The sequence below is a fragment of the Orbicella franksi genome, chromosome 14 (assembly GCF_964199315.1).
Source record: "Orbicella franksi chromosome 14, jaOrbFran1.1, whole genome shotgun sequence".
Lineage (NCBI taxonomy): Eukaryota > Metazoa > Cnidaria > Anthozoa > Scleractinia > Merulinidae > Orbicella > Orbicella franksi.
Window position 1 is genome coordinate 1181035 of NC_138158.1, and position 21456 is coordinate 1202490.

At 37.9% G+C, this 21456-nt stretch overlaps 2 protein-coding genes across 2 annotated transcripts; one reads left to right on the forward strand and one right to left on the reverse strand.

The window, feature by feature from the left end:
• Nucleotides 1-11655: 11655 nt before the first annotated feature.
• Nucleotides 11656-12267, reverse strand: LOC145468945 (uncharacterized). Its single transcript, XM_081452660.1, has one exon. The coding sequence runs from the start codon at nucleotides 12068-12070 to the stop codon at nucleotides 11720-11722; it is 351 nt and encodes a 116-aa protein (XP_081308786.1). The 5' UTR covers nucleotides 12071-12267; the 3' UTR covers nucleotides 11656-11719.
• Nucleotides 12268-15570: 3303 nt separating this feature from the next.
• LOC145468414 (acidic phospholipase A2 4-like) lies at nucleotides 15571-18935 on the forward strand. The gene is made up of 5 exons (XM_081452116.1): nucleotides 15571-15633; nucleotides 16148-16201; nucleotides 16808-16979; nucleotides 17733-17863; nucleotides 18600-18935. Exons 1-5 carry the CDS (start codon nucleotides 15573-15575, stop codon nucleotides 18761-18763), a joined length of 582 nt encoding a protein of 193 aa, XP_081308242.1. The 5' UTR covers nucleotides 15571-15572; the 3' UTR covers nucleotides 18764-18935.
• Nucleotides 18936-21456: the final 2521 nt, after the last annotated feature.

The following is a 21456-nucleotide window of genomic DNA, read 5'->3' on the forward strand; positions in this document are numbered from 1 at the left end:
CGAGTGCAATTTTCAACAATCAAGCGCTACTAAAACGTTCACAAGCAAAGAAATTGTTGACACCATAAATAAAAGTTGTTATTTTTCTTTCAGATGGTTTTCCACAAATGTAGCCAATGCTGGCGCCGATTTAGGCGCCCTACCGACCTACAGAGGCACACGAGGACCCATACCGGCGAGCAGCCTTTTCCCTGCGAAGAATGCGGTAGAAGGTTTGTTCGCCGGTATAGCTTTACACGGCACCTGCAAATACATACAAGAAGTAAGTATTTAACTTAATTTGACATTAGTCACTAGTTATTGTATCCGATCTGTCAATTCCATCGATCAATCGATCGTCAATCAATCATTCACAGAAAATGACTAAAATTTTCATGGTTTCAAAACATAATTTCCAAACACATTTTGACATTATTTTAAACAATGTAAGGAGCATGGTGTTTACCTGGCAATCTTTTTACTATAATTTGTAGTGCAAAAAGTATAATTAGAAAGGTTTTGTGATTTACTCGAAAACAAACGTACATTTTTTATTCTTTTATATTTGCCGTATATCATAGTGTGAGATATTGGTGTTGCCTTTTTTATATATCACATACTGCCTGGTCAGCACAAATAGGCCGCGTTCGATATATCAATATTCTAACATCGATCCAAGGCTTTCGGGTCAAAATTGCCACTTTTAAGTTTCCTTTGTTCTTCAATTCCCAAAAGAGACTTGGATAGAAAGAAAACACCACCAAGCATACAAGTTTGTCCTGAAAGCCTCGGAGCCATGTTAGAATGTTAATATATCGAACGTGTCCTATTCGCACTTTACAGATTTTCAATTAGTTTGTTTGTTGTTTCCGTGAAAATATTGTTTGCTCTCAGAGGTAAATTAAAGCAAATTTCAATCTACTTCTAACACTAGCTGAAACAGAAGAAATGGCAACAACACCTAACAGTAAACATGGTCTTTTTTTTGGTGTTTTTGTAAAAATACATTTTTCACTTGCCATGCACACGAACTATTTGCTAGTTCCTGTACGGCTTTCTCCCAGGCCTTCATGGTCAATTTTCTTTCGGTGATGTATCTGAGATGAACGGTAGGCAATAATAGAATAGGCATAGGATTACATTAGCAGAAAAACGTCGGTTGTTGATTTTGGTTGAACTCGTTTTCCTGGCTTCGTCGCTCAAAAGGGCTTTTGAGGGTTGAGGGAACACTTTCGCCCTCTGAGGTAAAATATTATCGTGTTAATCGGAAGCGGTTGTTGGCCGGATTAGCGGGGTTTTCTTATAAGAACATATACGGGTGTTTTGCGGGGACTGAAAAAGAGTAGCCGTATTCTAACGAGGTGACTGTAAGGCGGAATTCTACTGTAGTTCATTGAGCATGGATGCAATGCTAGCCTACCGCCGTTAACAGAGTTTAAAAACGTAAGTGAGACAGTCAAGAAAACGATTATATCAAAGTTCCTTTCAATTCCTTTGTCTTTATCTTCGGTTCAATACAACAACAACACTGAGGAGCAACAAGAACTACGTCTAATCTACCTAAAGGATCCTAAAGAGATTACATCATCTGACATCCTTAGATACGACCAGTGGCCTACACTTTCTTTGTATTATAAATTAGACATCTTCAAGCTTTATCACAAAGGCTATAATGCCATTCTCCCCGACTCGCTGTCTGAAAATATCCTTAAACTGAATGTCGCTCAAATGGCTCCTCTCTGAGAGGAGGCGACCTTTTAACAGTACCCAGGTTCCAAACAAGATACATAAGAGACTCGCTTAAATATCGTGGCGCTTTCCTATGGAACACTGTCTACTGCTATAATGAAGAAGTTGGATGCTCAAGTCTCGTAAATCTGAAAAACGCCTTCTCACCAGAGACAACTTTAAGGAATTCAAATTTGACATACTTTCCGCTTCTACTGCTCGTTTTATGCGTACCTACTTTTTTTTTTTTACTAAAGCCCCGCCCAAACGATCGAAACATTTCAAACACAACATAGCCCAACATTGCTGGCCCAGCATTTGCAAGCTCCGGTTAAACGATTACACCATTTCAACGCAACATATCGCAATATTGTTGGGCCTAACATGTTGCGCGCGTTTGGCCACCCTATTGCGACATGTTGCTACATGTTTGGTATTGAAAATCGAACTAATGCTCATGCCCGGGCGCAACATTGTTGCACAAGCCTGGCCTTGCAACATCCACAAATCCACAAATCCACAAAATGTTGCATGAAAAATTTGATCATTTTCAAATTTGAGTTAGCAACACCCAACATGTTACAACACGTCGCAACACGCTGCGTCACAACACGCTGCGACCAACATTGTTGCGATGTGTTGCGTTGAAATGTTGCGATCGTTTGGCCGGGGCTTTAGAAGTTATTAATATATATAATTGTCTATTTTTTTTCTATTGAACTCTTTTGATTATCAGTTAATAGATTAAGAGGGATTCCGCTCAAAGTGCGAGCAATAAGTGCAAAAATTATTTACTCGTAAGACGTTAACGTTTGACTATTTTTTAAAACAACTCACTTTAGGTCATTTGTCTAAGTGACCCTGCGATGAAATTCTCAAGCATTCTCGAGAAAGTTAATGTCAAAATGCATGAAGTGTGTGTTATTGTGTTTATAACTGACGCGAAACGTCTGTTTTATTTGAGATATGAATAACTTCAAGTTCAATATTCCCTCACGGGGTCAGCCTGAGAGCTTAAGTCTTGATAACTCAATTTTTACCATTATTACTCGAATGTTCCGCGGAAATCATCTTAATTAAAATTTACCCCAGGAGAATATAAGAATTGGACATTCTGATTGTTCGCAACATGTAACTGGTCTAGATGCTGGTCTAGATGGGAAAATCTAAACCGCTTTCAATATTGACTTCAGCCAATCAAATTCGTGAATTCGGTAGTTCCCAGTCCTTGTGAGACATGCGCGCGCTCTGATTGGTCAATCAGCTATGGTTTATGGTGCCAGTAAACTCATGGAGCGTTTTCCATTTACCAAAAAATTTCGGAAATTCCGGTTGGGATGTAAATGGAACGCGACATTTTGGTTCGTTCCACTGGAAATTTTCCGGAATAAACGGAATTCCTGAAAAGGTAGTCCCGTTTTCTCGGTGGAAACTTCTCAATGGAAAATTTGTGTTCCATTTACAGATTTCTCGTCTTTATCGCCAATTCCATGCCTTTCGCGGTCTTTTAAGCGGCAAGGCTTCCCTCGGCTCCCTCGTGTTTCAACAAAAATGGCGGCTGATCAGGGTCAGTTTTCTGGAAGCTTTTTGTGGAAACAAACTTTCAGGGCTACTACGGGTGCTCCGCCTGCCACGTTGGTCTTTCAAATGAATGCCGTTGTGGCACTCTTCCTGTAGCTTGGACGATTCTACACAGACCTTCCATTGTGCCTCTTGTCATCGAGTGAATATCCAGGCAACGCGTGTTCAAAATAGCCTCCAGTTCGTTACAAATTTCGTCTCATGAACGTCGATGCCGCTGAAAAGATATCTACTGCATCATCTTCTGAATTAATCAACTCTCTTCCTCTATAGAGACTTCTAACATTTCGCACAAAAACAACATCTGATGGGCCTCATTGGCCTCCATTTTGAATATTCGCGGGAGATTCAGAGAAGCGACAGAGAAGGGCCTGTGAACGAGTGGGACTTGTGACAAATGGAACGCGCTTTTCCCAAACGGAAATTCCCAATAGGAATTTTCGGAAATTTTTTGTAAATGGAAAACGTCCGTGGAAATTTCGCGTGTCTTCTGAATTATTGAATGATATCGGTTTCGCCCCATGGCGAGTTCGCCCCCACTATAAAATTTCTATTTCGAGTTCGCCCAAAATTTTGTGTTCGTATTTACGTAGTTGCTATCGAGTTATTAAACGTTTTCTTAGAACCATTTCAGTCTATGTATGTTTGATAAGCTTAGATGATGATTGTTCGCTTGTTGCAGCCGGCGTGCGCACAGCAACAAAGTCAGACGGTTACCGGTCATCTCGCCACCAAGCGAAGTCACCAAGCGAAGTTTCCTCGCTAAGGCTGTGGATAAAAGAACGAGGAATAATCTCTATATGCGACTCGATCTGGTTGGGGGCGAACTCGGTGGGGGCGAACTCGCCATGGGGCGAAACCGGCAGCTATCGTTTTAGTCCGTTATTTTGTACATTGTGTTTAGATACCCGGCAACCGGGAAGTGTTTTAAAATGCTACTCCCTGCAGTCTGAAATTATTCTAGAATTTCCACGGAAAAACTCGTCCAGTCCTTCTTAAAACTGTAGATCTTTGTTTAGAAATGTCAAAGATTTCAATTATAATTTTGAATTGCGGTTGTTTCGCCAACGACTCGTTCGCCAACGTCTTAGGTCGATTCGCCAACGTCAGATATCCAGTACTAACGAAAAACTGCTTATTGATGTTTGGAATGCAATCCTGAACCTTGGGTGATCCTTGAGTCAAGAAATTTTAAGTCACTGCCAGTTTCGCTTAACTGACTTTAGATCAATTTGCATCAGTGCTTTTGATAGTTGCACCAGCCGGCTCGTGGGCACTACATCGCGGTAATTTTCAGGGTGAAAATTGACTGTTAAATACCAAAGTCCGATGGCTTCCAAAAGTTTTGCAACTACCGCACCAATTCGCTAATAATGCATTACGATTTTTTTTCAAAAGCAAAACAGAGTTTTTTTTCATTTTCCAGCCTTATAATCGAGTTAGAAATAAAATGGAACGTCAAGTAAATAACAACAGCAATTTTATTAGAAATTACATAAAATGGACCATACGCAAGTGTATTTATCAGTGTCGTATGTGTGGTGTTTTCTCCCCTGGTTACTCGAGAAAGCAGTAGAATTACAGCTTCATTATTTACCATAGCACTGTTTTCATTGGCAACTGTAATTCCCAAATTTATATGACAGGAAAAATAATTTTTTCTGTCACAATTATTTTCCTTAATACATGTAAATGATGAATCGAGTTTTAGAAAACATTGAAAACAAATTGTAACCCATTTAAGACAAAATATTGCAATGTAATTTACAGCAACAAGAACGGCGGCAACAACAGCAACAACAACAGCAGCAGCAGTAACAACAACAACAGCTACACTTGGTAAGTAGGATCTCCCGTAATTAGCATAAAGTTCCTTTTATAGCCAGCTAGTGAAACACTAGCAGACAGGATAATAACTGATTAAGAGGTTGAGTTGCGTTTAAGTTGAATTTGAGTTAAGCTTGAGTTAAGCTTGAGTTACTGTTTCTATGTTGTTTTCTCTATTAAAAATACTATTGTTCAGGACGATGTACATGTACATGTTTGTATGTAACTGAGATTGAGGATGAAAAAGGGTAAATGTTGCGAGACTATTTATTCACATTATTTTATCACAACAAAACTGTTAAGGAAATGAAAAGAGAGGATACAAAGGTCAGTCTCAACCACATGTAATGTACAAGCGCAGGGACTGGGGGTGCGCAGCCCCCTTCTCAAAACCATCACCCCATTTAAGACCAAAATCTGCGATTTTCCCTACCCTACTTATCACCTGACCAAAACTTTCATACGGTTTCAGACCTGCCTTATAGATAGTTATTATTCATTATTCAATATTCATGGTGTTCACGGATAACTGAGTTTCACAGTAAAACTCTATTTCTTCAGCTTTTGCAATTTTATTTTTGCAGGGCCCCACTGAAAACCACATGTATGTGAAGTGGGCTTCCTGTTGAAAGATCTTCTATTATTATTATTATTATTATTATTATTATTATTATTACTATTATTATTATTATTATTATTATTATTATCATTAAAGTGAAGTCTTAGCTCCCTAAAGGTTTGAATAATATCCCAATCTGGATTGTTGTGATAGAGTGACTGGAAAAGCATAGAGAGCTGGGCTGGGGCTAGTCAAAGGACAACGAGAAAGCTCAGACTGGAAATAGTGGTGGTGAAAGGGATGACAAATTTAAAAAAAAAAAATCTGGCCCCGGTTGTTCGAAAGCCGATTGGCCCTTACCCACGATTAAATGGTCTCAATCCACGGAATAAATTATCCTTGGATTAAATTCTGTTCCTCAAAGCTTGATTAGCACTATCCAAAGATTCAACTAAGGGTTAAATTTATCACACATAATAAGGTGACTTAACTCACTAATCGGATGAAAAAGCAGACAAACAAATCAAAATGCCAGACTTTGAGTTTGTTAATTTTGGTTTAATGCCAGGCCTGGGAAGAAAAGAAAAGAAAAGCAATTCGGGCTACATGACGACTTTTCCAAAATAGATGTTACTATTCTCTCATAGATGAGTTATCCCGTGTCCGGTTTTCCCACGGTTTTTCGAGTCTTCACAACACAGGCTGACGGCTGTTCAACTCGGCGATCCTCAAAATTGTTTACACAACAAGCGCAAAGCAAGAAATTTTACCATTCCACTCAGAGGGATCTCAGAGGTAGAAATCGCTGCTCACTAGCTGCTGTAATGTAAACGGAAAGATCAGTAGTGGAATTAAAGGGTTTTTTAGCGCTATAAAGGCGAGTATTTCATGGACAGAATATTGCTAAAGTTTACTTCACTGTCAAACTTGCTTGTCCTTCAAACAGTTGTTTATCTCACTCGGCAGAATTAAGATAATCAATCTCCGCTTTCTCCTCTTTGCTTAGGTTATGGCTTTCCTCTTTGCTGCCTAAAGTGTCCATACGGCCTACAGGGTTTTTGTGGTTTTGGTATCTCTATAACATCTAAAAATGTATTCAAACCGACAAAATGAATTCCGATGCCTTTTTTGCCATGAAATCAAGCATTAAATTTCCCGCTTTGGCCACGCCCAATGAAGTTGACTGCGTAATGAAAGATTGGTGACGAATGACGTCACTTCAGGAACATCTCAAAGCTTCATGTTTTTGATTTGCTTTCAGTGACAACCACATTGTTTCACCAACTTCAGTTTGTTTGTTTTTTGTCGACAAAAACTCCTCACCACTTCTGAAACAACAGTGACCTGAACTAGCAGGATTTGGCAATTCTTGACTTGACGTCACGACCCATTCAGAAACCCAGACTATGTTTTTTTGTACTGACTTAAGGTCAACTTCATTGGGCATGGCTGAAGCGGGAACTTTAAAGCTAGATTTTAGGGTGTTAAAATGTCGGAATCCAATTTTTTTCTTAGAATACCTTTTTACACATTATAGAGATACCAAAACTACAAAAACCCTGTTGGCTGTATAGACACTTTAACTAGCCCATCTGAATAGAGGCTATTCTAAATTTGTAAAGTACAAAGAACTAAGGCTGAAAATTAGACTGGTAAGCATTTTCAAGAGCTTACTGATTTTACAGTGAGCTTTGCCCCGTGTTTATCTTAAACAGATTTTTTATCACAACTCTAGTTTTAATTTAAGCATTTTTATTAGTTTTTATAGAAACAGGGTTCGTAGGGGTCCTGGAAAACCTGAAAAGTCCTGGAATTTTACTGTGGCATTTTCCAGGACTGGAAAGTCCTGGTAAACGGCTACTGGTCCTGGAAAGTGCTGGAAATCTGTTAAACTCAAGTAAAAAAATATGAAATGTATGGCAGACAGTAAGGAGAATTAACATTAAGATCTTGGGAGTGAAAGGTTTAATGTGAATTTTAGAGTCCTGGAAAAATCAATCTGAGTCCTGGAAAAGTCCTGGAAATTTGTTTCTGAAAAAGGGTACGAACCCTGTAGAAAGCAAATATAGTTGAGATATAAAAACTGGTTTCTCATTTTCTTCTGTTGATTTAACGACAAGTTTAATTTCAAATGAATTATGTCAGAGCTGCTATTATCCCTTCCCTCCCCTTGTCCTACACCAATTTTTCCACCACAGACCGGTTTTACTGGCTTAATCAGAGCCTAATCCAAGGATAGTTAATCGAAGATTAAATCTATTTTCCAGAACACCATTTTATCTCTTGAGTAGTTATCCCGGGAATAAGAAATTTAATCACGGAAAAACTGCTAACCTCAGGTTATTTAATTGGCTTTTCAACAACCAGGACCTGCTTTAACCCTTTTGCTTGTTGCTCCCAGACAACATTTGGAGGGGTAGACAAAGAACTAATTGTGACGTCATCAATTCCTAGTCAGCAGATTGTTCTGATAAACAACCAACTCAGGAGAGACAGAGCTTCCCAAACGTGTGTTCATTTTGAAAATCAGCTAAATGGTGACAGAGCTACTGGAAAAACAAATGTTCAATTACTGGTGCAAAATTGCTAGTAAAATTGGCCATTACCCCCATAATTGATCAATTTCTAATTTGCTGGTCTTTTGAAGGGTCAGTACCAAAACCTTTGCAGCTGATAAAAAGGAGGTAACACCGTACGCTGAAGTAAAACATTCCTCATTAGACAATAGAAACTAGTTGGAAATCTAGATGAAATGTAAAATATTGCATTCTCAGTAAAAGTTAGTGCAATTTAGCAACATTGCATGCCAAAAAACCATGTGACGGTAAAACATACCGCTTTTTTGGAGCGAAATCAAGCAGGAAAGCTAAGGGTCAGGAAATTTGCATGTTGCAAAAATCAATATTTTGACACCCGTACTGGCTTTTCTATTTAAATACTCCAGTCTGGTTTCTTAAGTTAAATCTCTCTTATAGATCTGAAATAAGCAATGAATTTGAGAGTAAACACTAATTATGACTTTAAATTTGCCTTAGAACAAGAAAACCAGTACTAATACAACCACTTCGTTCGACTTAAAACAGATATGCGTACAATAAATGTAGTTGGTGTGCTTAGTTGAATGCATGTGTCTATCTTCTAAACATATTAATGTTTACTGGGAAATATCTCCCCAGTGATACGTGCAAAGGTTTTGAAATACTCCTGAAACTCATGCAAGTGAAACCATCCTACGGTCAAAACATTTCCCTGATGATCTGTTCTTCATGAGTTTGGTAGAAGAGGAGTTCATAATAGTCCGATGCTTTAACAAGAATACTTCAGAATTCGGCTCTATCACAGGTAAACCTCATGATCAGGGTTACAAATATAGTCCTCGTTGAAGATCAATATATTTTCACAGATTCGGTTTATAAAGCTTTTATGACGTGCACTGTTTTCCGAGGTAAAAAGCCCCTTACACTAGTTTAAATTCCGTTAGTTCATCAATACACAGACACAGGCTAAAATGGCAAATCGTCCATCACTGTTTTGGATCTGATCAGAGGAAAACTGGGTCGAAGATAGAAACACGTGCACGAAAACAACATCGTATGCCCTTGTTTTACAAAAACGTCCAAAAAAGAATTGTAGATGCAATTGGGGAACATTTTTCTATTAAATTAGCATGATATTTTGATTCCTTGCCTCAGCAAGACCTACTTTCCGTGATGTAGACTACGAGTAGTCCCTCTTTTGCTCAGTTCATCATGCGTGACGTGAAAGAAAACATGAGAAAACAATGGCGAGGAGGGGGCGAGGAGCGTGCGAAAGGAGGGACAACTGCCTAAGCAAGAAAGTTTGAATTATGCTTAGCTCTCCTCCGTTTGCGTGCTCCGCGCCCCCAGGATTTCGCGCGGCCATTTGTTTCCCGCAGGTTTCTTTCGCGTCATGCACGAAGGGCTAAGCAGAAGAGGGACTTCTCATAGTCTCTTCTCCATGACATTTTATAACAAACAATCCAGGCTAAACCGAAGCATACATTTGTCCGGAAAACTTACTTCGTCTACATGATACGTTAATCAAAACCATGGCATCAAGAAAGAGTGAGCAGTTATAGCTTATACAGGCAACAGAAAATTGGGCTAGCACTAACAAATCCTTTAACCATGTTAACTATTACAAAATGCTGTAAATCGGATAACAAGCTATCATAGGCATATTGACAATTTTTTCAGCAGGGGCGGTGAATCACTTTCCTAAAACCTTTTTCACAATTACAAGTTGCCCAAATTTTTTACAAAACAATCGAGTACAAACGAGGGTCCAAGGATTCACTAATATAGGCCTGCATATGGAGTGCAAATAATCTTACATTTGAATCCACAATGAGAATATCCTTCATGTGAATCTATCTCATAGATCACGTTACAAGTAGAACACATTATCGAGTCTCGCATTATTGTACACTGATTACCAGAATTTATATTCTCTGTTGTTAAGTGACATTGTAATTTCTCGAAACAATTGGAGGCGTTTTAAAAATCCTTTTCTCAAATTTCTCGTTGACTCTCCCAATTTTATGCCTCGGTTTAGTCTGGATTGTTTGTTATAAAGCGTCACGGAAAGTAGGTCTTGCTGAGGAAAAGAATCAAAATATCAGGCTAATTTAATAGCGAAAATTGTTTCCTCAGTTGTATCTACAGTTCTTTTTGGACGTTTTTGGAAAACACCTTGCATAAGGCCTGCGTGCCTGAAATTTGAATTGACCAATCAAGATTCAGCAGGCGGGAAAAACTTTACTGTCCTGACGTTAATGTGAGTCAACGGGAAAGGCATTGAAATCAGGCAACTTTTTTTCACTAGAGATGGCATTAAATATTCAAACATTTTGTCTCCAAGCTTTGAATTTGGCGCCAAAAATAGGTCGCCGGTGTTGGGCATGGCAACTTGCTCGTAGTTCATCGAGTGTCTCGACGTAGCATAATAGTTGTGTTTTTTTTTTAAACAGAATATGCTGTTCTTCATCAAATTAAACCGGGAATTCTTCAGTTAAATATTAGAAGAGGCCAAAGCAACTTTAGCGTTGCCTTTATTTTTGTCAGCTGCCAAGAAAAAGGCTATTATCGTCTCATTTCCATAGGACAGCTCAATTTTGACTGCTGCTTGTACTGCGGGCGCAGCAACCATATGCAAGGCGGGTGCGCGATGTTGTTTTCGTGCACGTGTTTTTATCCTGACCCAGTTTTCCTCCGACCAGATCCAAAATGGCGGAGTAAACAGTGATGAACGATTTGCCATTTTAGCCTGTGCTCGTGCATCGATGTACCAATGGAATTTACACTGGGGTAAGGGGCTTTTTACCTTGGAGAACGGTGCACTCATAAAGGCTTAATACACCGAATCTGTGAAAATATATTGACCTTCAACAAGGACTACATTTGCAATCCTGATAATGAAGTTTACCTGTGGTAGAGCCGAACTTCGCTGTAAGAACTATTCGCAAGCAATTCAACTGCGTTAGGAGGCGTTCTCATTACATTGGACTATTATGGACTTATCTGTTACCAAACACCCGAAGAACAGATCATCGGGGAAAAATCGTTTGACCGTGGGATGGTTCCACTCGCATGAATTTCGGGAGTATTGTAAAGCCTTCGCATCACCGGGGAGACATTTCCCTAACCCTAACCCAAAGAATACGGCACATGATGGTATCACAATAGAAAATGTAAGGTTTCCTCTGAGTTTCGTGGGGCAAATTTTATAAAACGTTGGTTTCATATTCTATAGATTAGTCGCTGCTGCAGTGGCTTTAACTGCTAACGAAAAATGCTACAGATCATGCCATCACCATAGAAAATTTTACTCTAACACCGCTTTACTCTTGGCCAAAGAGGGCAAAGATAGAAAATCCAAAGTCGTTATTAAATTCGAACATGGATTTTCGTAGTCTTTAACATTAAAATGGTAGAAAGAAAGTTTTAAGCTTACATTTTACTGACAACTTGTTATATTGATTTCAAAGACGAAGTATAAGTAAAGTGAAAAGGTTAAAAGAAACCTCTAATAATTTTCACAGATGTATCCTCGTGATTGATCTCTTCCTTGCGTATTTCTGCGAGTACATCGGATATCATTAAGCCCTTTGAGCCCTGATTTGGGATACCAGATTTCCCCACAAAGTTCCCTTGGGTCACGATCACCAGAAGGCTGACTGCTCTGCCAGCGGCTGTCATCTATGGCCACAGTGGCACCAGGCGATCTTCCCTCGGTCCATTTCCACATTCCACTTTCTTTTTGTAGTCCAATGTAATAATGAGTGAAACTATCGGTCTCCTTCACTTTTTCTTTAATGAAGCCCTTCACTTTGTTCCACTCGTCTGTTGTTTCCATAGTAACCAGGTGAGCTCCCATGTCATGACATGCGTCACGGGCCTCGTTCCATGTACTTTCAACGTCATGGAAAGTGTAGCAGTCGTTCACAGCACTGGCGCTACTTGAACCTTCTGTCGCTGAAATACTCAACAACGTAGTCAAATTAGAAATTTAGTTATTCAAAAAGCAATTGTTTTCTTTATTTGTATTCCATACATGAATCGTTAGATCAGGAATGCGCGATATGTAGCCGCCCTCTGCTTATAACCTTCCGAAATAAGCCCAACTTTTTGTTAATGTCAATCACTACAATGTGATTGGAGGTACTAGAAGGGTCTCTGATAAATTCTTGAACAGTTTTTATCCTACACAGGTCTTTTTACATCTTCCAGCTGCTACTAACCACAAGACACGAGTTTAAATACTAACTGCAGATTCTGACTAGGCCGTGAGTAAAAACCGGGTGGATCTAAACAAGGTACTCGAATGTAAAACAGGAACGTTCCTAGCTGGCTAAGTAGAGCAAGCAAGCAAGAACTGACTAATGAAGACTAGGTGAATACGACTGTTTAAGCAAGAATTTACTTTAGATATGTTCAAAAGGAAGCAGTAGCCTAGGTCGTGAGAAAAAGACGAACATATTTACAGCTGAAACTTATTTTTGGAAGCCAGGTTCAAGTCAAAAGAGATTCATCATCCAAGAATGAAGTACAGTCTGTATGTACTATAATGATTCGATTTAGCGTCTAATTCCTTCCAATAAGCACCCCTTCTCGAAAAAGCGCCCATCTTCAATGTGTTTTTTTTTATTAATAAGCACGCCTATCATAATGAGCGCCCTATTCTAATAAATACCTCTATTCTAATAATTCACCGTGTATCTACTACTAATCGAACGAAATTCTCTCTAACTGTGGAATAAATGAGAAACAATTCGAGCATTCTAACCTTTTGATAGATGCAAAACAAGAAAGAACATCACAATGAACTTGAAAACCACCACTGACTTCATCTTCAACCTAAATAAAAACACCTTACAATTAGGTTAAAAAGTGTCTACATCTTTTTGCCAGCTTTCTATAACGATCTAGGTTGAATAATAGTATTAACAAATTAAAAGTAGATAAAATAAAAAAATATCAAAAAACGCGAATACTAAGTAAGACGATAAATCAGTACCTTGCGTTGGAAGCGGATTAAAGTTTACCTCTTTACGTCAAGACTGAAAATGTATCAAGCGAATCAGTAATCTAACTTTACTGAAGGTTCACAAACATATGGCTCTATCCTAGCTCCGCAACGAATATTTTATAGGTGACATAATTGTTTACAGGTTTTGCACTGTAAATACTTGGCTAGGTTCGTGTCTTTTCACACTGCCTGCAGCAAGACAAACTACTTAGTGAAGAGAGCAGAGTAAAGAGAGCAGTATGTTAGGGAAAGGTCCTTTACTTATTAAACATTTTTTAGAGTAAACACTTTAATTCAAATTCTCTCAATTAAATAATACTGAAATTGTAGAAAGAAATGTACTTCCTGTTCCAAACGGTTCAGTTTAAAGGTTTATTTGTGTCAAAAACGAAAATTGGTGTTCGATTTGGCTGTTTCGTGATCGTAGCTCTTACAAATTCTGAGTAAGCGTGACATAAGCAGGTATTTGCCCTCTTGGCAGGTCAATAAGAGTTCGCCTTTGGTGAGCGGAAAAATGGGCACCAGACTAAGCAAGTTGTAAATTAGAAGTTTCTAAGAACTGAAATGAAATGAAAAGGACTGTCAAGTACATAAGCTGGGATATACAAAATAATTTGAAGGAAGAACACGATATATCATTCGAAGTAGTTCATTTAAATTAAATTGAATTAGTCACTCCTTGTGACGGTGACTTGTCTGGTGTTTCCCTAATTATGAGATATTTTTAGGATTTTAATTCTCTGTTACTTCCTGTTTGCTTCTTTTTCCTCAGTTTAAAACTTCTCGCCACACATCTTATTGTTAGCTCTCTTCTCGGTGTTTGGAGATGCCATGAAGCATTTTTTCGTTCTCAAGCGACTATATTGCAAAAAATTAAAAGTGATTCTTATTCCATAGAAATCCAATGTCTAGAAAGCAATATCCTAGAAATAAAACGAGCTACTATTAGAGGTTATATCATCAAGAAAACATACAACAGAGAACCGGAATGCAGATCCTTTAAAATATTTCTGCCTGCTTCGTTTTCAAGGTTGAAGTTTGACTTTTTGTCATATCATTAAACATTAAGGGTCTGGGTGGTTTAATGTTTTGCAGTCACCTTATAATTAGTATTTCCTGTGAACTGGCATTAGCCTGTAGGAGCTTAGCAGACTTCGAGGAACACTTCACTAACGAAAGAACTTAGAAAACAAACTGAGTTCACTGTTTTTTAGCGTAACTGAGGTATGTCCAAATTTGATTCTTTCACATATTTATTTCGTTTTGCTGTGTTTTTTCGCAGTATATTTATACTCCTTCCATTTAATCAAATTAAAGTGATATTTATCCATCCTTTGGAAATGACAATATTTTGTCCACTAAAGCACAAAATCGGTTAAAAGAACCAATTTCGGGACAGAACAGCTATTGAGGGACAGTAATCTTAAGTGCCACAAGTCTGTTTTTCTATCAGTGAGAAATCGCGATAAATCAAAAGACATGAATTGATTATTTAAATACACGGTAAACATTTTGGAAAATGTGTGAGAATTTTACAAAGGCTAGCCTTTCATAAGTTTATTTCGTCCCGGCCAAGGGACTCATCAGAGACCTTTCGGCTAACTCGTCAAACATCGCATTTGAAGTCGTGCTACCATCGAAATGATAATGGCAATCTGGCCTTATATCACATAAGGATTCCCAATTGTGTAATATGCCATTCAACGACTTGAAAAAAGTGTGAGAATTTTACAATTTTGGAAACTATAAAAATGGACAACACCCAGGTTGACATAATAAAAAAAAAATGTTATCTTGAGATTACATAAACGTTATTTTTTTTTGTTTTTTCAAGTATAGCGTTTCACTGGCAGCGCGGTTCTGAAAAGCAAACAAAAGATTTCAAGAGAGAGACTCGATATCCTACAAGAGATAACAAAAAATTACCCAGAGGAGATGTACCATCGGAGGTCATGATCACTATTACAGTCCTGTGTTATCACAAGAATTTGTATAAGTTTTTCTCAAAGCTGAAAAGTCATCAAAAAATAATTGTGTGTGAGTTGAACACTTCAGAAGTTGGCGTTTCCTATGAAAACATTGTGCGTTGCCTATGAAAGCACTGTTTTCAAGATAGATCCTTTGAAATTTGGATTAATTAGCTATAGGTTATATATTTGTAGTTATATTGGGAGTTTTGGACTTAAAAACGCTAAAGTGTCTAATCTTTTTGTTTTGTGTAAAATTTCTCTCACAGCTGTTCAAGCTGTGTTTCTTCCAGACACGTATACTCTCAAACTAACAATATTTCGATTCGTCAAGTTGTACCGTGAACTAACCACCTGTCATGCTTTCTTTGCACAGCAGAGAGATGAAGATTGTCTTCGCCAATTTTGTGGGATGGGCAGGGTTTCTAATGGGTTTGCGCTTAGGTAACTTATTTTGTTTTATACTTTGATGCAGTTAGGTAGAAAACAACAGCAGCAAACAAAACAGGAAGGAGAAAAAATAGAGTCTGCGACCTAAAATCTAAAGTCTTTTTGAATTAATTTGGAATATCGATTTTCCATTTAAAGCTTTTTTTCAATTTAAAAAGTTTCTTGTTTGCTGTTTTGTTTTTGGAATAACACCGCCAAGGATAATAAAAAAAGTGGATCATGGAAATTTTGTGCGTTTTTAATTAGCGATAAAGGGCCTACAAGGTTGTGGAGAAATGTTAAGAATGCACTACCTTTGAGACACCTTTGAGGTACCATTTGCTCCTTCACACTTTGTGTTGTAATATTTCTCCATAGGGACAGTATTTAGTCGGCTACTGTTACCAACAAATCTCTTTTACTTGTCTACTAATCGATTTGTTTAATCCGTCGACAATTTTTAAAAATATACTGGTTATTCCTGCTTCACTACGTTAAGTTTTGAAAATAAAAACGTTTCTTTTACAAGGTCACGCATCATCTTCTTTGCACCATCGACTATACGAAACTGATGTGGCAGAGGGTAAGTGGTCATTATTGTTTGTACAAGCTAGCTTTTTGTGAGCTACCTTCTTGTTGTGTTGCTTCTAGAATTAAAAACATATATTTTGATTGATGACTTAATGCCTCAGTTGCCACAATATGTTACCCCTAAGTCATGTCTGATGTGAAGAACCTAATCAGCGATCTGCCCCAAAAATTAACAGTTTGCAATCAATCTCAAATCGAATTTTCCACGTTGACTAAATTAAAATTTCTGCAGATTTTCTCAATCAAGACACGTTCTTCTCCTACTTAGCAATTTAATGTTATGTGCCAGAGATTTAAATTGATGGCACTTCATCAGTGTTTAAAAAACTAAGTACTAATGTTAGGAATAAGGGAGCAAAATCTCAATTACGTTGCAATTACGTTAATCTTATTTATCTTATACATTGCTATATTAGATAAATGAAAAACGTGATTTTGTTTGTTTCTAGCAGGGGACCTTTCGAGGCATGAGAAACAAGAGTATTAATTTTGCTTGTTTTTTGCTGGCCTTAATGAAGAAAGCTGCCATCTAAAGGGGGCCACACACTTTCTTGATATTCGCAAAATGTTAGAAGTTTTTCAACAACGTATTTTTCAGAAGTGAAAGGAGAGAAAAGGGTTTGTCCCGGTGTACCTGACAATGCAAGGACAAATCTGGTGGAACAATTGATAAAAGATGTGACAGACAGACCTGACGTTTGTAATCTTTACAATTACGGTTGTTGGTGTGGTCGACGTGGACATGGAAAATACGTGGACAACTTTGATTAGTAAGTTTGACCTTGCTTTATACCATGGAAGTCACGAAGCAACGGTGCCGTGGGAGTTAAAATGACTTTACTTCCAAGGAACTTATGACTCTATGGTAATAGCAATGAGCTGGATCGCTATTAAATCTTCCAAAGGGTTTTCAGTACATACGTAAAAAAAATCCGGCACGATTAGCATTTGATACACAAAAAAGAAAAGAAAACTGGCGCCAAGTAAACCAAATTGAATCAGGGAAATTTTAGGAAACAAGCACGAGAAAATTCAAAGTTTTTATTGTTTTCTGCAATCATCCTTACGTCATAAATTATGGAAAAACCCAACAGTTTTCTTCGGGCAGGCATAAATTACTAAAGCCTCTGAACGTCATCAAAATTGTCACGAATTGGAAACTTTTGCCAATTGTAATACCAGCATCAGCTCCACGGTTTTTGTTTTTCTTTTAATTACTCGCTTACTATATATTTCTTTTTATCATTGATGTCTTTTGCTTCTCTTCTCTTCCATTTCTTTCCTTTTTTCTTGCTTCCCTCTTTCTTTTTAAGTGTAAATATAATGTACTTCAGTCGGCCAACAACTTTCATTTATGTGTCGTCACTACTAGCCGACTGGCGTTACAGGGAGCCTATTGACTGGGGACACTTCATACTTAAAATGCAAATTCAGATAAATATAACTGACTTGAAATTCAACTATTTTGTGCCCCTCTTCTAACTTTTCTTTTTTTCATTTCTTTGTTTATTTCATTTCTTTAGCTGCTGCAAAGTTCATGACTTTTGTATGGAAGACCTCAATAATGATAAGGACAAGTGTGATGTTGGTGATACGAAAAAAGCAGAGTTTTTGATGAAAGATTTCAAATACATCAAAGCTACCAACAAATGTTGTAAGTAATGTAAAGTTGTTCATGGATTTACCACTTAAAGGGCCCTAGTCAGCCAAACCTTTTGTTTTTCTTTACATGCGAGAGTTTGGCTATTATATTTTATTAGGAGCATGTCGAAACGATGGAAATCACTGTGGAACTACTAAAGATAATTAAACATACTTTCAGGAACACAACTAATAGAAAAGCAATGAAATTTCGCTTCACCATGCAATATCAATCATTTCCATGGCATAGAAAATGACTAACTACATGTGGGGTCCTTTAAGGTCACATCATTTCAGTTTGGTTACTATATAAGCCCACCTACAGGCAAAAAAATGAGCCAAATTGATTTTTGACCGTGTCCGCGATTTTTTCGATATCTTTTGGTTTTTGTTATTTGTTGTAGTCGCCTTGATGTGTGTGCGTGTAAGAGAGTGGGATTTTATTTGTTTGGTTAATTCATTTACTTTCTTTTGCTTATTGTCCTTTGATTATAAGATGTTAGGAGAAACTAGGTGAGACCCAATTGCCTTAGGAAACCAAAATTTATCTAAGCAAGGAAATAAAAAAAGAAGAAAAACCTTCTCAAAGCCAAACCTAGCAATAGGGATGGGCTGCTTGAAGACAAAGGTTGTCCTTTTTCATTACTTCACTGGAGTGTATGGTTAAATACTGCATAGTTAACATGATCGTAGTTCCTGCTTAATAGTTAATACTATTAGTGAAATGGACCTTATCTTTATTACTGTAGCTCCTTTGAGTGAATATCGTGAAGGAAGTGATGAGGAGAAGCGGTGTAGGCATGCTTTATGTCTCTGTGATTTGGAAATGGTTCGTTGTATGGGACACAACAAAAATGAGATTGACACTGCCAAGATCTCATATCAGCAGTGTAATGTCACAGGTGAGATTTAGTTCTAGGATGAAATGATCTGCATGGTAATTCATACTTATTGTATTGTTTCCCATTTCTAAGTAAACTTTTGGTTAACTATAAAGACCAACCGATTGGAAAGTTCAGTCAAAAATTCAAAGGGATATTTGCATTGATAAACCGAAAAACATCTAAGCTCATTATGTACCATACACGTTTTCGTTTGAGATGAAAAATCGTTGACAATATTTCTGTCGTACCTTAAATTATCACCACGTAAGTTTCGAAAGAGCCTTGCTTTCCCTTACAACCAATAATGTGAAATGGATATGTGTAGCCTATGTCCTGGTGCAGACAAATGATGAATCAACTTATCAGACTTGTGTAGAAAGGCCCACTATTCGACTTCTATTAACCGTTGAAGTGAATTAAAAAATAAACTAAGGAGACAATCTCAGATAGTGCAGAGGGTAATTTACGGCTCTGATGCAGTAGTCACACAGGTCCTCACCCCTGCTGTTCTCTCCCTTGGTAGTCAACTAAGCCTTTTTCCCTTTGCAGAATATGAGCGGACAAAACTTGATAAGACATAACCTTATCAGTGTGTGTGTTTCATGTTTGTGTTTTGCCCAAAAATAACTTACAATTACCGTTTGTCAAGACAGTTTTAAATTCATTGTGGTATTTTATCTTGAGTTTCGTTCATTTTGTAGCATTACCTTTCACGCCAACGTTTGTAATTTGATACTTTTGTTTTCCTCGTCAATGTATGCAACGAGATACCTTTGTTTCCACTAAAATATACGAAAGATGTGTATTTTTTTAACTCACTGCTGGAGATAAATGGAATACACAAGTTAAATTTCTGCTGAAAAGTCGAAGAGGAACGATTTTGTTTTATTCAAAACGTAAATTGTCATTTCACCGATAAACAAGAACAAATCTAGTTATGAAATAGTCATGTCGAATCACGGAATAGTGCGTTCTAATTCTGTTGCCAGTCGAGTTGGTGTAAACAATAAAACCACATCAAACTAACACACAATGCTATCGAGTAATATAACTAAGGAGCGTTTCAACGAGAAGTATTGAAGGTAGAGATCTTAACTTGACCAAAATTATATCCCACATCGGTGAGCGAATCACCTCATCGACTGATGAAATTAATTGGGGGTTTCAGTAAGTGCCACGGAGTCTGCGGCGATAGTAACGAAGCTTCTTTTGTCACAAATTTACTAGTTTTACATGTAACTAACGCGGGAAAGTTTCAGCTGAATATGAACTTTGGGCTCTCTTTCATAGAAGAGGAAACAAACAAGCTGCTAAGGAGAAGCAATATGTTCCCATTCTCTATTTCAACCCTGGCAAACACACAATAGTTGTAAAACAGCAAACGACATTTCTTGAATCGAGCTACGGAAGATTCCAGAAGATGCGCAGTCACAGTAGCGTTCTTTGCACTAAAAAAGGAGAACTGACGTTACCTTAAATATAACTGCTATCCCCAGCCAAAACGAGAGTGTGATATCACTCATTACAAAAAATAAAAAAGCGTGCATCTGAACTCAAGAACGGGGTTTATCACACTAGCAATGCTTGAACGCATGCATCTTACATGTTATGTTCTACCACAAGGGAAAGCACTCAACGTTCGTGGGTAGTGCCGTATAAAATGTATCTTCCACCTAACATAGAGTCGACTTTGACGCTAACTAATCTGCGCATGCGTTTGGAGCAAATTGCTTTTGTTCTTAAGAGAATGGCACCACGAGGATAGCATGAGATTTGCAAAACCATATATATATTTTTGTCCTGTTATCAAGGAAAGCAACGGAAGTGTGTCACGTTTCGCATAATACACTCGGATACCTACCCCACCCAGCCCCCCTTCCCACAAGGCTAATTGATTAATTGAAATTAATTAATTAAACACACATTAAAGTTTACACCTTATGGCGTCATGGCGTTATGGCTTTAGTGCCTTACCGAAGAGCAGCCTCTAAACCATCCCAATAGTGCACTCTGCACTGAAAACCACTCAGTAGACTCTTTGTTCATTCTACTGATAAGAAACACTACCACTAAAAAAATCGCTGGGTAAATTGTGCCTACTCCATCTAAACAACTTCGATCAGCAACACTTGGACTGCGATATCGACTTCGGTGTGCAAATAACGGTGGTACCTCCATCTACTGGTAGTCTTCTCGTCACCGAATTCACTAAATAGTTAAGAGGTAGTGAAGGAGAGAGTAAGATTTAATGTCGTACTTACATTCCGAGAAGGACTTGATTTTCCGAGTAAGAAAGGACAAATATTCAACCCACTTCAGCAAAAACCTACGCCAATCGTCTTCTCTTTCTCTTGGGATGAAAAATGAAAACACAACAGTAATCCTTGTCAGTTAGCAAACTCAAGTAGGGTCGAATGCATATAAAACCACAGCTGTTTCAGAAATAAATTACAATTCAACCAGCGCCCTAATGATAGTGGAACCCTGTCAATACGGTCACCAACGGGCCATAAAAATTTGGCCGTGTTAATATGGTCTTCGTATTAACAAAGTTGGATCGAACTTCATGACTGATCTAAATTGAGTAACATCTTAATAGATATATCGCAATTACACTTGTACACAACTTTTTTTAAGTAAGCATCCGGAATGCAAATATAATTGCATACATATTAACCATGGAAGATAAACATAACTGGTTCGAGTGGCCGTATGTTACCTG